The sequence below is a fragment of the Calidris pugnax genome, unplaced genomic scaffold, assembly GCF_001431845.1.
Source record: "Calidris pugnax isolate Ruff unplaced genomic scaffold, ASM143184v1 scaffold196, whole genome shotgun sequence".
In the NCBI taxonomy this organism is placed as follows: domain Eukaryota; kingdom Metazoa; phylum Chordata; class Aves; order Charadriiformes; family Scolopacidae; genus Calidris; species Calidris pugnax.
Window position 1 is genome coordinate 4,883,218 of NW_015091042.1, and position 13,588 is coordinate 4,896,805.

General features: G+C 45.3%; 1 protein-coding gene across 43 annotated transcripts in view; it reads left to right on the forward strand.

Moving 5' to 3' along the window:
* The window catches only part of SORBS1 (sorbin and SH3 domain containing 1), a 74,097-nt gene extending 60,509 nt beyond the window's left edge, over positions 1–13,588 (forward strand). For 21 of the 43 annotated variants that reach the window (XM_014956193.1, XM_014956212.1, XM_014956213.1 and 18 more), the window contains 5 exons: positions 1,271–1,387; positions 7,140–7,199; positions 7,848–8,038; positions 10,429–10,541; positions 11,332–13,588. In XM_014956193.1, the coding sequence (XP_014811679.1) occupies positions 1,271–1,387; positions 7,140–7,199; positions 7,848–8,038; positions 10,429–10,541; positions 11,332–11,399 (549 nt within the window). In that variant the 3' untranslated portion in view covers positions 11,400–13,588. The remainder of the gene's footprint in view (positions 1–1,270; positions 1,388–7,139; positions 7,200–7,847; positions 8,039–10,428; positions 10,542–11,331) is intronic. The other 22 variants (XM_014956207.1, XM_014956217.1, XM_014956218.1 and 19 more) reach the window with 8 other exon arrangements.

Sequence of the window (13,588 nt, forward strand, 5' to 3'; positions counted from 1 at the left end):
GTGTGCTGCTCTGAATCCCTGATTTTTAACTGGTGTGCTGAGGTTTGTGTTGCTCTGCTGGCCAGGAAGAGCCAGTGGCTGCCACGTGTCGTTTTGATGATCCTAAGACCTTCTCCCAGGGGTCGCCAGTGGCATTCACTGGAGAGCAGATCAAAAAGTTTTTAGAAGAGTGCTCAGGAGCAGTATAATATAAAATCATTTTCAAGAGATAACACAGGACTGACTCAATTGGTCATGTCTAATGAGGTGATTGTCCTAGATATCACCATACGTGTCAGATGAAAGTATCACGTAGACCTTGTGCCCATATACCTCACCGTGGACAATACAGGCAATTCCTTGCTATCCTGAGATTTTCCAGTGTGCAATGGATCATTTTTGGTGATAGGATTTATTTGTTCCTCCTAAAGCCAAGGACTGAAAAGCCTCGTAAATGTCAGCCTGGCTCCTGGAATCACAAAAGTTGTCCCCTGTTGATCCTGGAACCTGTGGTTTAGTGAACCTTAGTCTGGGATGTGCCTGACTAAGTCAAGAGGCTTGATTGTTGTAATTTATTAGGTTTGCATTTCCAAAATGATGTGAGAGAACCTACCCACAAATGAGAATTAGACCTAGTAATACTTTTCCCCCAAGAGTTTTCAGTTATACGTAGCTGGATGTCACAAGGAGAGGGAACACAGGGGAACCTTGCAGTAGCTCCTACAGCATATCTTCTGCCCCCAGTCTGGATAAAGGAGATCTGCCTTCTTTTGCAGCTCTCAGTTGACTTGGGGTCCATTGTGTGCTATAAATGCCAAAGAAATTACAGCACCCCCATGCTATCTTGTATAACGAGTGGAAGTTTGCAGAGCTCAAAGTCATAGCTTTTTAAATACCATCTTGGATGCCCTGCGATAGCCTCCATGACACACTCCATCTGCCAGCGCTCAATAATGAGGGGCTAGGGTTTCTAAAATGACACATTTCACACTGGGAAATCTTACAACAAATTGTCTGATTTCTGCTTGAATCATAACCAGAAGTGTAATGAAGGCTGCGTAAAGACTGGATATATTTTTAGTAGCATATTTTACAGCCATAACCTGCATGTTTAAAACTGAATGAGGTGGTCAGCTCTGACAAACCAACAGGAAACTGCCCTTGCCCTTGCATGGAGTTACGTTTGCTGTGTGTGCATCGAACTTACTGGATAGTAGATGCTCTTATCACTAGCAGTGATTGTGATAAGAGAGTGTGTGCCAAGCTGACCAACTTTTCTTTTCTTCAAAAGTCTGCAGACTCAAAAGCATTCTCTTCATCTGCTCCTCTCTCTTCCTATGCCCTCTCTTCCTCTCCTGTCACAACACAGCCACCTCCCAGACTTACACGCAGAGTCAATAAGCCACAGGTAATCATCTTTGCTGATTACTCTTCCATTAGAGTTGTGTCCATGCCATGCCATTGTTTTGTCATATGCTTGTTTAGCCATTCACTGATTTCTACAGGTAAGATGTTTCTCCTGTCACCCAATTTAGAATTTTTATTTAAAAAAAAACATTAAAAAGAATTAAAATGACTTCCAGGCTGTGCAGAAGGGCAGGTATGGGCAAAATCTTCAGCTGGTGCAAATCCACATAGCTCAAGTCTGGGTTTCTGCCAGTTTGTGCCAGCTGAGGAACTGATTTTCTGTTCCTCCAAGGGATTAACCCAGGGCTTATTTAGTTCTGACCTTGAGTTCCTAGGTCTCGATTGCATTATGGGGCAGTATCGGTGGCCTTGTTAGCCAGAGTGATGTAGTGTGAGATACTTTGGTGCAGGTTTTGTTTAACCATCTGAGGTCAGGATTTGGGGTCTGAGCGTCTCAGAGCTGGGGGTAAGGCCTACACAACTTCGGTGTCCACCATGTCAGGGACCTCTTCCAGCCTTCTCGGCTGGGATTCAGAGGTTCTCAGCTCTGTTGCTGAGAGATATAAACATCTTTAAAGAGGGATGCAGTAGGGTCTGTGCAGCATAACCAACTCCTCAGCACCCTGTGGCTGGGAACATCCAGGGCCCAGGAATGAGCGGTACTTGCAGCTGCTGGTGTCTGGTTGGTCCTTCCCGGCAGCTTCCACAAGATGGCAATATTTGAATCAGAAAGCTCCCAATTAGCAAAATCTGGACTGAATTTGCAGTGATGGGTGCTGGGGAAGCAATCTTTGGCTTGGTCAGTCAACCAGGCAGGCTGCTCAGGCAAGATGAGTGTGGGAAGTAGTTGCCAATGCTGATTATTTTCTCGGTCAGTTTATGAGAGCGAGTTACAGCTTTAACCCTGAAATTTTCCTGTTACCTTTCCTCACCTTATTTCCCTCTGATTGGGAGCTTGCACAACTTTTTATTGGACAACCACCTCCTGCTTCCCTTTCCGTTTCAATACCCGAGTCCCATAGGATACAGACCCTGCTTCATGTTAAAAAACCCACAGAAGGTTTCTGTGTTGGCTTCTCCTCACCTCTGCTCTGCTCAGTCCTGCTGGTGCTTGCACCGGACGCGTGCGAGTCAAAGGAGCAGGAGCAAAGAGTCACATTTAGGGAAGGATGTTTCTCCCAAGAGCTGCCTGGCACGCAGTTAGTTCTATTTTGGGGGTTGCACCTGGTTGTAATGGAACCCTCTGGCCTTTCTTTGCAGCTGAAGTCAAGCCAAAATTTATATTTTGTACGCCTTAATCAGAGCATTGTCAGCGTTAAGTTAAAACTGCATGTGACATTATCTGTAGTCTTGACCTCCTTTCCCAGCTCTGGCTCTACAGTTGTTTAGGGGGCAGGAGTGGTATTTATGTGTGCAAATGACTTCTCATTATCTGGGTGACCCACACAGAGGCCGATGGCTTTGGCAGAGCTGCAGGTACTACCCTGGAGGCCTTTTCAAAAAGCTGTCATCTTTTAATTGATTTTAATCACATGAGAAAAGCGCTAGAGTAGACATGGAAATGAGATGTTACATTGGGGTTTTGTTTCCATTATTGTCCATCTCTGCTGTTTGAGGTATTTTACCATTTTGAATTTCAATTTTCTTTCTCATTAGAGAGAACCTGCCCAGTTATGAAATTCTGACCCAGTGTTTTTTTGCAGATTTAAGACCCCTTTGGTAGAGGACTGGGGTAAGGACTGTGTTCTTGGTAGGACAAGAGGGAAATGGCTTCAGGTTGTGCTGGGGAGGTTTAGATTGGTTATTAGAAAAAAAAGTTATATCCTGAAAGGGTTATCAAGTATTGGAAGAGGCTGCCCAGGGAAGTGGTAGAGTCACCATCCCTGGAGGTATTTAAAAGACAGGCAGACGTGGTGCTGAGGGACATGGCTTAGTGATGGGTTTTGTCAGTGTTAGATTGATGGTTGGACTAGATGATCTGAAAAGTCCCTTCCAACCTAGACAATTCTATGATTCTATATAAAATGCGGTGGCTCTTTCAGCTATTCTGAAGTGATGACTGCAGTGGCTCTTTCAGCTATTCTGAAGTGATGACTTTTGTTTAGTTTCACGGTCCAAACTAGAAAGAAAAAAGAACCAGCCCACAGCATATGAAAGGTATTTTAAGTGTAACTTGGTAGAGAATTCAGTAAAATATGATACTGATATTAAGCAGTAAAGTAATCTATCATTTTTATTTGTTTCAGGGGACACTCAGAAATGTCCTGGTTTACTTTTGTTTAGTTTCACGGTCCAAACTAGAAAGAAAAAAGAACCAGCCCACAGCATATGAAAGGTATTTTAAGTGTAACTTGGTAGAGAATTCAGTAAAATATGATACTGATATTAAGCAGTAAAGTAATCTATCATTTTTATTTGTTTCAGGGGACACTCAGAAATGTCCTGGTTTAATTCCTGTTTCACTCTGAGGCCCTGTTAGGACAGTGTGATGGTCAGCAGTGGTGCCAGAGTGTGTTCTGCTTGTACAAAACCACTCGGGTGGAGCAGCGAGTAATTTCACTCTCTTTGTGGTGGTAGAGAGGAGGGGCGTGAGGAGGATGCTCAGCCCCCCGTGTTCCCCAGCACAGACCAGCTACGCTCACGTCCATCACTTAGCACCATCTCCCAAGACAAGCTTTTATCCCCCCCCCAGTGGTTTTCTGCTGCTCCACATGTTCAGTACGATGGGGTTTCTATCCAATATGTTCATTGACTCACTTGGCATGTCCATCACTTAGCACCATCTCCCAAGACAAGCTTTTATCCCCCCCCAGTGGTTTTCTGCTGCTCCACATGTTCAGTACGATGGGGTTTCTATCCAATATGTTCATTGTCCAAGCCAGAGCTGTGCAGCCTGCAGCAGGCATGGGTACCTGCTCCCCATGGGAGGTGCTGTAGACATGACCTTCAGCTTCTGATCCAGGAGTCCTTCCATTGACTTTCACAGCCCTCAGGTCGGGCTGCTCTGCACTGAGGCCTTTTCAGTGTCCTTTGTGAGAGCTCTTTGGCCAGCTTTCCCCTGGCTCCCACCAGGGCCGGGGCTTGGTGTGTGCAGAGGTTTCCTTCTTTCTGTCGGCTGGGTTGGGGTGTCCTCCCTGCTCGTGGTTCTCCATTCACATGTGGGAGCATTGCTGCTGACGTCTGCCCTTCTCTGATTTGTCTGTCTGTCTTGTCTGTCTGCTCATCTGTTCTGCTTAGCTTTCTTTTTGCTTATGGTAATCCCTTAACTTCCACCAGAAGAGGGTGGAAGAAGACATGTAAACAAGGGCTGCAGTGGATAGACACACTGATGATGCTTGGCTTGGTGAGACACTGGAACAGGTTGCCCAGAGAAGCTGTGGCTGCCCCATCCCTGGAGGGGTTCAAGGCCAGGCTGGATGGGGCTTGGAGCAACCTGGTCTGGTGGGAGGTGTCCCTGCCCAGGGCAGGGGGGTCGGAACTCGATGATTTTCAAGGCCCCTTCCAACCCAAAAAATTCTATGATTCTATGAAACCTGCCTCAGGGCTTTCCTAGGTTCCTAACCTAGAAATACCTTTTTTCTGGTATTCTTACAAACCTGTGGTGCTCTTTAGATCCATCCTCAAACTCGGTTTGAGGTGGAAACAGTGGTCAGCTGTGCTTCATGTCTGACTTAAACTCTGAGGTGGAAACAGTGGTCAGCTGTGCTTCATGTCTGACTGTACCACTATGACATGGAGATGTAGACACTGTAGCACCTGCTGAAGTTTATACACTTGGTCTTAGCGTGTGGTGTGGCTGAGGAGGGTAGGAGTAATCAATGAGAATTGGACCATGCCATCTGAGGAGCTCATGGAGCAATTCCAGCAGTCAATTTATTAGCATGGAGCAGAGAAGCACTTTCTTGAATTAAAAAAAAATAATCATTCTTACAGCTGCCTCTCACCTCGGCCTGGAAATTGGTTTTCCCAGCTACTTGACCATCTGAGTTAGCTCTGATCTCATCAGACCTGATGCACTGCATCCAGTTTGTCTGCACAGTATTAATTTTAAATTTCTAGTTATCCCATTGGCCTTTTGGGGCTGATGATAGACAGGCAGGAATGACTTCCAGAAATCCTGTGACGATTTCAGGCTCCACAGTAAATGCTTTGAATGCAAATTCCACTGCAATTAGTCCATCCAACTTACGTTTCATTTCCTCTCTATAGAAATATACATGGTAACAGAGCATTGTTTCTTAGGGCAGTGATCCCAAATTCCAGCCCCAGACGGCAGAGCCGACTACAAAGGAGTTGCTGTGGGGTTGGGTTGGCCTAGAGTGGGTCACAGCCCTCGAGGAAAGAGACGGTTTGCTGTAATACAATGATGGGCACAGCTCCAGAGGTCCAAGATGTGGTTCAGAGGAGCTTTGAGAACGGGAACTAGTCACGGATGAGCTCATCACCCTGCGCTTCTCCAAACTCTTTGAGCACACTTGGGCTGAAGGTGTCACAAATCTCTTTATCCTCCACTTCTGCTCTTGTCTCCGGATGCCGTGAGAAAGCCAGCCTTTACTGGAGAGAATAAAGAGGAAAAGGGAAAGCATAAAAATATTGAGGCCTTTGGAATTTGGGTTGAATATTGTGTTAAATGATCCCAGAGGATGGTGATGTTCCATACCTTACCATCTCCGCTTTGCCAAGCAAAGTCCTGCAGGTAGTACAAATAACCCGATGCTGCTTCAGACACCCCATTTGCTCATAGAACGGCCCTTCTTTTCAGTGGGTGTTTGAATATGCAAAACACATGCAAACGCAGGCTCTGGACCTGTGCAACTTTCTCAGTGACCTTCCTCTTCCCCATCAAACCTCCAGCCCCTAACACCCTGATGTTCCTTGCTGTACCCTGGGACACGTGAGTCCCCATGAAGAGGTGTGAGTGGGGAGAGAGGCCGGGCAGAGCCCAGGAGCTTCAGGTGGTGGTGTTTGGAGCTGGGTTTTCTGGTCAGAGCCTCCTCTGTTCTGAAGCTCTGCCCCGTCATTGGAATTAACAGAGCAGCTCAGATCCTTGCTTGGTACAAGCTGGAGTAATTTTGCTGGGGAACAGGTTGCCCAGAGAAGCTGTGGCTGCCCCATCCCTGGAGGGGTTCAAGGCCAGGCTGGATGGGGCTTGGAGCAACCTGGTCTGGTGGGAGGTGTCCCTGCCCAGGGCAGGGGGGTTGGAACTTTATGATCTTTAGGGTCCCTTCCAACCCAAACTGTTCTATGATTGTGCCTTCTGAGGACCTGAGCTGGTCTTTTTTAAGAAGCCAAGTGAGTTATTGTTCTCTCCTCTGTCAAAGTCATTGAGGACTTTTCTAAAAACAGCAGCAGATTCCCCTCAGCATGCTTTTGGCCTTTCAAGTTTGATGCTCTCAAGTATGTGCTTCTGTCCTTGTGTTGGGTTTTTTTTCCCCCTACAGGAATGCAGTGTGACATTATGTACCATTTCTGGTTGTCGCCGTGTCTCCGTAACCTTCCACTCTGTTTCTGTCACTTTTCTTTTTGCAGTATCGTGTGCTGCAGCTCAGATGCATTAATGTCTCTTGTGTAAACGAAAGACTTTGTTGTCCAAGAAGTGTGGTGTTGGGGTGGGGAGGGGAAGAGTTGTTCATTTTCTTCTGTTGTCTGCACCCCATCTAATTTATTTATTTATTTATTTATTTATTTTTAATTCTGACCAATATAACATCTGCTAAAATGTCTTCCTTATCATTTGCTTGGTGATCACACAGCCTTCCCACCATTCATTGAGAGCTGGACCAGATCTCACAGAGTCTGAAAAGAGCTATGTGGTAAGGCCACTGTTTAAATCAGATGTGTAGTCCTAGACTCTCCTCACCCAGGCAGTAACACCTCAGTAGAGATAAAATGCCAGCACCGTTTTTAGCTGCGAAGTAGGTACATGTTGATCTATTTGCATATACTGTTTTGTTTGCAACAGAAAAAAAAAAAAAAAAGGAATTTAGCACTTTGAAAAAACATTCATAGCCAGTGAGAGGCCGGGCTGATTGTGCTGCCAGTCCCTGGGTATAAGTTAAATGAAGCACAAATGCATGAACGGAGCGGCCCGCCTTGCATTCTTGAACTGACTCCATCGCATTTGCAATGGTGCCACTGCATAACTAATGGCAAACTCTTATGCTGCTGCTTTTAAAAATATATGCATATGTATATGTTACAAATCTACGAACTAAATGCCAAATTCTTCTGTATCTTGCCTGTTTTTCCATGCTTACACCTGGATCCCTTCTGCACTCCACTACCTGGATATTTACCTGGATCTACAACTCTTTTTTGTTTTTTCTTTTTTTTTTTTCTTCCACTGGACTTATGTGCTGCATCCGGAATGTCCCATCTCTTCTTGTCTATATTTTCCCCTCCCTCTCCCCTGTTGACTGTTCTTTGGGTGTTCTTGGATGTCAATGCTGCCTACCACGCAGGAAGCTGTTTGCAATGAGATCATAAACATTGCAGAAAAGTCTGTTCATTACTGCAGTACTATTGCTCAGCCTCTTGACTCTCGCCACAAGGTGACCTCTAATGACCATAAACCATCTCTCATCATTTCTCAGCAACCTCAAGCACAGCAGCAAGGAGCCAGCCCTGACAGGAGTCAAACACCACGAGACATGTAAGTCCTTTTGGCTCCCATCTCTTCCGGGGGCCTTCTCTCTGACTGGTGGTGAAGGTGGGGAGGTGTGAAAGCTTCAGCATTTCAGGAGTTAAATTAGAATGATGGGAAAGTGTCGGCATTTCTGTAAAAAACAAAAATAGCCACATCATCATAATGAGTCGTTTAAAAGTGGGACCTTTGTGTCTCTATAGCACCTGAAACAATGACCTCATGATCCAGGACTGGGTCTCCTTTGGGCACTAGTTTTGGAGACTATCTCCATATCTTTGTATCTTGAAGATGGAGACAAATTAACATCTACTGGCTCATATGGCATGGGTCAGTGTGTTCACCCCTGTTCTTAGCTTCTCACAGTGCAGCCAGCAGTCCCCATGCAGTGCCTTGTTGGCCCGTTCCACGGGTGAATTGGTGGCTGAATGATCCGAGAGACCAAGGCTGAGATTTTCAAAGCTATCTGGTGGGCTTAAACCTGGACCTACCGTTAAGCCTGGTGGGGCCTTTCACTGGTGGTTTTGAGCCTGGTAGCCTGAACTTTGTGCTGGGGACTGAAGTCCTGAAAGGATTCTTTACTTTCCCCCACCACTTCTAGCAGAACAGAAAGTCTCACATCAGTTCTGTTTTCACTCCCCACAGCCAGGGGATCCAAGCCTTCTCAAATTTGCCCAGATGTTGCTTCCACTCTATAAAGTTCCTTTCTGAAGGAACTGTTCTGCTTCTGGTGCAAGTGCTGTCTCGGGGCAGGAATCAACCTTAGATTTTGGTTGGACCATACCTCCTCGGCTATGATTTAAGTGGCAACATTGACTGGTAGCCTGCACTTGGTGCTGGGGACTGCAGTCCTGAAAGGAGTCTTTACTTTCCCCCACCACTTCTAGCAGAACAGAAAGTCTCACATCAGTTCTGTTTTCACTCCCCACAGCCAGGGGATCCAAGCCTTCTCAAATTTGCCCAGATGTTGCTTCCACTCTATAAAGTTCCTTTCTGAAGGAACTGTTCTGCTTCTGGTGCAAGTGCTGTCTCGGGGCAGGAATCAACCTTAGATTTTGGTTGGACCATACCTCCTCGGCTATGATTTAAGTGGCAACATTGGTACAGTAGAGATGGAGTATCTTCTTCTGGAGTCCTTCATGTTGCCACCAAGTGCCTAGGCAAGGGCACAGATTCTCATTTAGCCCAGGAATGGAGTGTATCCAGGTTTTGGCCTGTGCTCAGTAGGGTGTCTGCACTCACATGCTCTCTGGGTGCTGCACGTTAGGAAGACTCTGGCTGTTACAGTCTATGGAGACAATTAGATGGCAAAAGGGGAAGAGAAGCTCTTTATAGAGCTGTTATATATATATGTTATATATCTGTTATAGCTCTTAACAGATTTATATTGGAGATTAGGAGAGGGTTCTTCACTGTGACAGGAATCAACCTTAGATTTTGGTTGGACCATACCTCCTCGGCTATGATTTAAGTGGCAACATTGGTACAGTAGAGATGGAGTATCTTCTTCTGGAGTCCTTCATGTTGCCACCAAGTGCCTAGGCAAGGGCACAGATTCTCATTTAGCCCAGGAATGGAGTGTATCCAGGTTTTGGCCTGTGCTCAGTAGGGTGTCATCTCAGGGCAGGAATCAACCTTAGATTTTGGTTGCACTGTACCTCCTTGGCTATGATTTACACGGCAACCTTGGTACAGTAGGGATGGCAGTATCTTCTTCTGGAGTCCTTCACATTGCCACCAAGTGCCTAGGCAAGGGCACAGATTCTCATTTAGCCCAGGAATGGAGTGTATCCAGGTTTTGGCCTGTGCTCAGTAGGGTGTCTGCACTCACATGCTCTCTGGGTGCTGCACGTTAGGAAGACTCTGGCTGTTACAGTCTATGGAGACAATTAGATGGCAAAAGGGGAAGAGAAGCTCTTTATAGAGCTGTTATATATATATGTTATATATCTGTTATAGCTCTTAACAGATTTATATTGGAGATTAGGAGAGGGTTCTTCACTGTGAGGGTGGTAGAGCACTGGAACAGGTTGCCCAGGGAGGTGGTTGAGGCCCCATCCCTGGAGATATTCAAGGAGAGGCTCGACATGTTTAGTAGGGTGTCTGCACGTTAGGAAGACTCTGGCTGTTACAGTCTATGGAGACAATTCCATGGCAGAAGGGGAAGAGAAGCTCTCCATATATCCCACACAGTGCAGGTGGGATACTTTTTACAGCCACGGCCTTGTGACAACAGCCAATTTAATGCAGTTGGCTTCCACCTCTCAAATGGAAAAAAACAGGTCCAGAGTGCATTGAATGAAATATAAAAGGAATGAGAAAGGGGAAGGAAGAGATCTCCTTCTGAAGGGGTGGGGAGGGAATCCAATGACTAACGTGCAGTATCTCTCTGGTTTTAGAGTTAGCTACCAAGCCCTCTACAGCTACACTCCTCAGAACGATGATGAGCTGGAACTGAGGGATGGTGACATTGTTGATGTCATGGAGAAATGCGACGACGGCTGGTTTGTGGGTGAGTGTGACGCTTTCCCCTCAGCAGGGCTTTTTGAGACGTAGGGGAGCGATTTCGCAGAGCATCTGGGAGTTGCTTTCGTTGGCGGGGTCAAAATCAACTCAACTTTTTTCCCAATTCCTCATCTTTTCCTACCAAGAACATTAAAATTGGGGTGCAGGGTGGTGGAGCTTTCTTTTCCTTGCTGGGTTTCTAGTTTTTCCTTTTTCCTCTTCTTAATTTCCCTGTTGCCTTCTTCCTCCTGATCCTTCTCGCTCACACAGATGGCAGAGCAACAAAAGGAAACAAGGAGAACCAGAGCTCTGTAGCTTTTTCAAAGCTGATAGAGCTGTGGCAGGCAGGGGACGAAGGGAACACGTGAATGAGAGCTGCAGTCCCTGAAAATCCAGCTTCATCTGTAGCTGTGTGTTTAGCAAAATCTAGCCCTTTTACCTTCAAAGAATGCAAGCCTGGACAGCGTTCTCCATCTCAGGAGTGCAAATCCAGGCTTGTTATCTCTTCTTGAGGGAGATCAGCTCGTTTACACTGATAGGAGTTTGGCTCCTGGCCCTGTAGGCCCAGGGAGCACCTGAATAATTGTTAAAAGCGCAGACCCCAGTTGATCAGTAGCAGAACTAGTTCTAGTCTCTTGTCCATCCCAAAAGGCCCTTTGAGCAGGACTCCTGTTTAGTTTTGGAAAGCAGTGCCTGCGGGCAGGAGAGGCTGCCACCTCAGCCTTTGTAAACCCCTAAGCCTTCCTCCCAGGGCTCCATCTCACTCTGTGGCTTCCCCGTGTGTTGTTTTGTGACAGGTACCTCCAGGAGAACGAGGCAATTCGGCACCTTCCCAGGCAACTACGTGAAGCTTCTCTACCTGTAAAATAACAGCGCTCCTCCCCCCGCCACCGGCGCTGGGGTTGTTTTCCAGAGGGTGTTTTTAAACAGCGAAGAAAAGAGACACTTTTTGAATGTAATAGACAAGAAAGGAGACGTGTTAGGAGGATGTGGTTACGTGGTACAGTATTGAGTTGAATGTGTAGCCCTGGTTCCACGGACCCAGGGTGTGATTTGTTTGCTGAAGAGACAGTTTCTAGTTTACAGTGCTGCCTTTGTGTATTCCTCTCCCCCTCCCCAGCAAGAGCTCTGGCCATAATCTTAATTTGTATGGAGCACTTACCTCGGAGAAGGCTTCAGGGAAGCACACGGTGTAGGTTTTGTTTGTGTGTTGCAGTAGGATAGTGCTTTGGGGCAGAAAGCAGCCCTGCAGCTGCTGCCTTTACAGGCAAGGGCCAGGGAAGCCAGGATTTCTGCCTGGCTCCTGCCTCACTGAAGACTCACTTTGCTCTGCCTCCCACTTCCATAGAAAAACCTTCCCTCGGTGTCCCACACCATAAGAGCCAGCACAGGCAGAGGAGAGCTGATAATGGTTAAACTGCAGAGCACTGTGTGGAAAAGGAGCTTTGGGACTGGTGGTTTAATCCAGAGAGGTCAGCCAAAATGTAATGCAAACGCGCAAAAAAAAATCCCAAACCCTTTAATAACGCGTTACCCATCTCTGCAGGGTTTTGGTTTTTTGGTTTTTTTTTTTTTTTCCCTTTTGTGCAGGGGGGTGTGTGTGTGTGTGAGTGTATTGTGTGCATCAAAACGAACCGAGTCCTGGTTTTTAAAGAGAAATCAGCCTGGCTTTGGCATTTATCTGCACAAAGAATAGAACCAATAAACAGAACATCCCACTGACGGGTCCTACGACCGTTTGCCTTCTCCTCCCACCCTGTTGCTGGCCCTAAAGGATCGCACACTTTTTGAAGCTTGTTCTTCTCTGCATCCTTCCTGGCATTAAATCTTCGAGGCTCCAATAAATCTGAGCAACATATCACTGAGGGTGCCTTTTTTTTTTTTTTCTTTTGGGTTACAGCGTTGATGGTAGATCTCAAATAAATACCATAAATGCATTTTGGCTGCCTCTTGGGCATACAAAATAGCCAGATCAATTTGGAAAGCTGTTCTCAGCAGTTATTACCAGTTACATAGATTCCTATTTCCTTGAGGAAAAAAAAAAAAAAAACAACCCAACAGGGCTTGCCTGTCTGCTTGCCTGTAAATCCACTATGAATACTCTTTTGATAGACATTTTGTTATTAAGAAAAAGCATAAACAAAACCGGTTCTATCAGACTCTGCTTCCTACAGTTACCATACAAATAGCAAAGGGTTAGATTGCTATTTTGTCATAAGCCGTATTTAATAATATAAAATGCCTATTTTTATGCTGATGCTTTTATACAGATTTATTAAGAGTAACTACAACTAACTGTTAGCACGACTTGCAATGTTTTGATAAACTAGCCATGCTCCTGGGTTTGAAATCAGGTAGGCTTGTCTTCCGCCTCCGTCAGCGGGAGAGAAGACTCGGTGTCTCAGAAGTTTGACTGTAAATATGTATATTTAACTTTGTACAGACAATGTACTTACCTTGTATAGAAAAGTAATTTAAACACATTGAGTGAAGGGAGGGGAAAAAAAAAAAAAGAAAAAGGCAGTTGTGAAAGGTTGGGATTTTTTTTCCACTTTTATTTAAATGATGGAATTCCATGTATGTTCACATAAAGAGTTTTAGCACAAAATATCCATTATGAAAGGGTTTCAGATACGACACAAAGCACCACTGTTTATTTTCTGCAGGAGTCACCTTTAATCCTGCGTCTTATTTATGGTTTGTTTTTCTGCTTTGGGTTTGCCCTCCAGTTATTTGCAGCAATATTTAGGCCTGTTGCTATTGATTGGATAACACCAAATTAATCTATCCAGCGAAGTAACATGATGATACTGACTGTATATAACATACTCATTTAAAGGTTTAATTTTGTTCTTGCTCTTGCCATTTTACGTTACACACACACACACATACACACACACACACATACATACAAACCGCAACTTATTTTTGTGTTGATTTTTTGTTTCTTATTGCAGTGGATTACTATCTGACAATTAATAAATGGAACTATTGAATTACTATTGTGTTCCTTGTACAAATTATTAAATAAAGTCTATTCCCACTGTTCCTGTA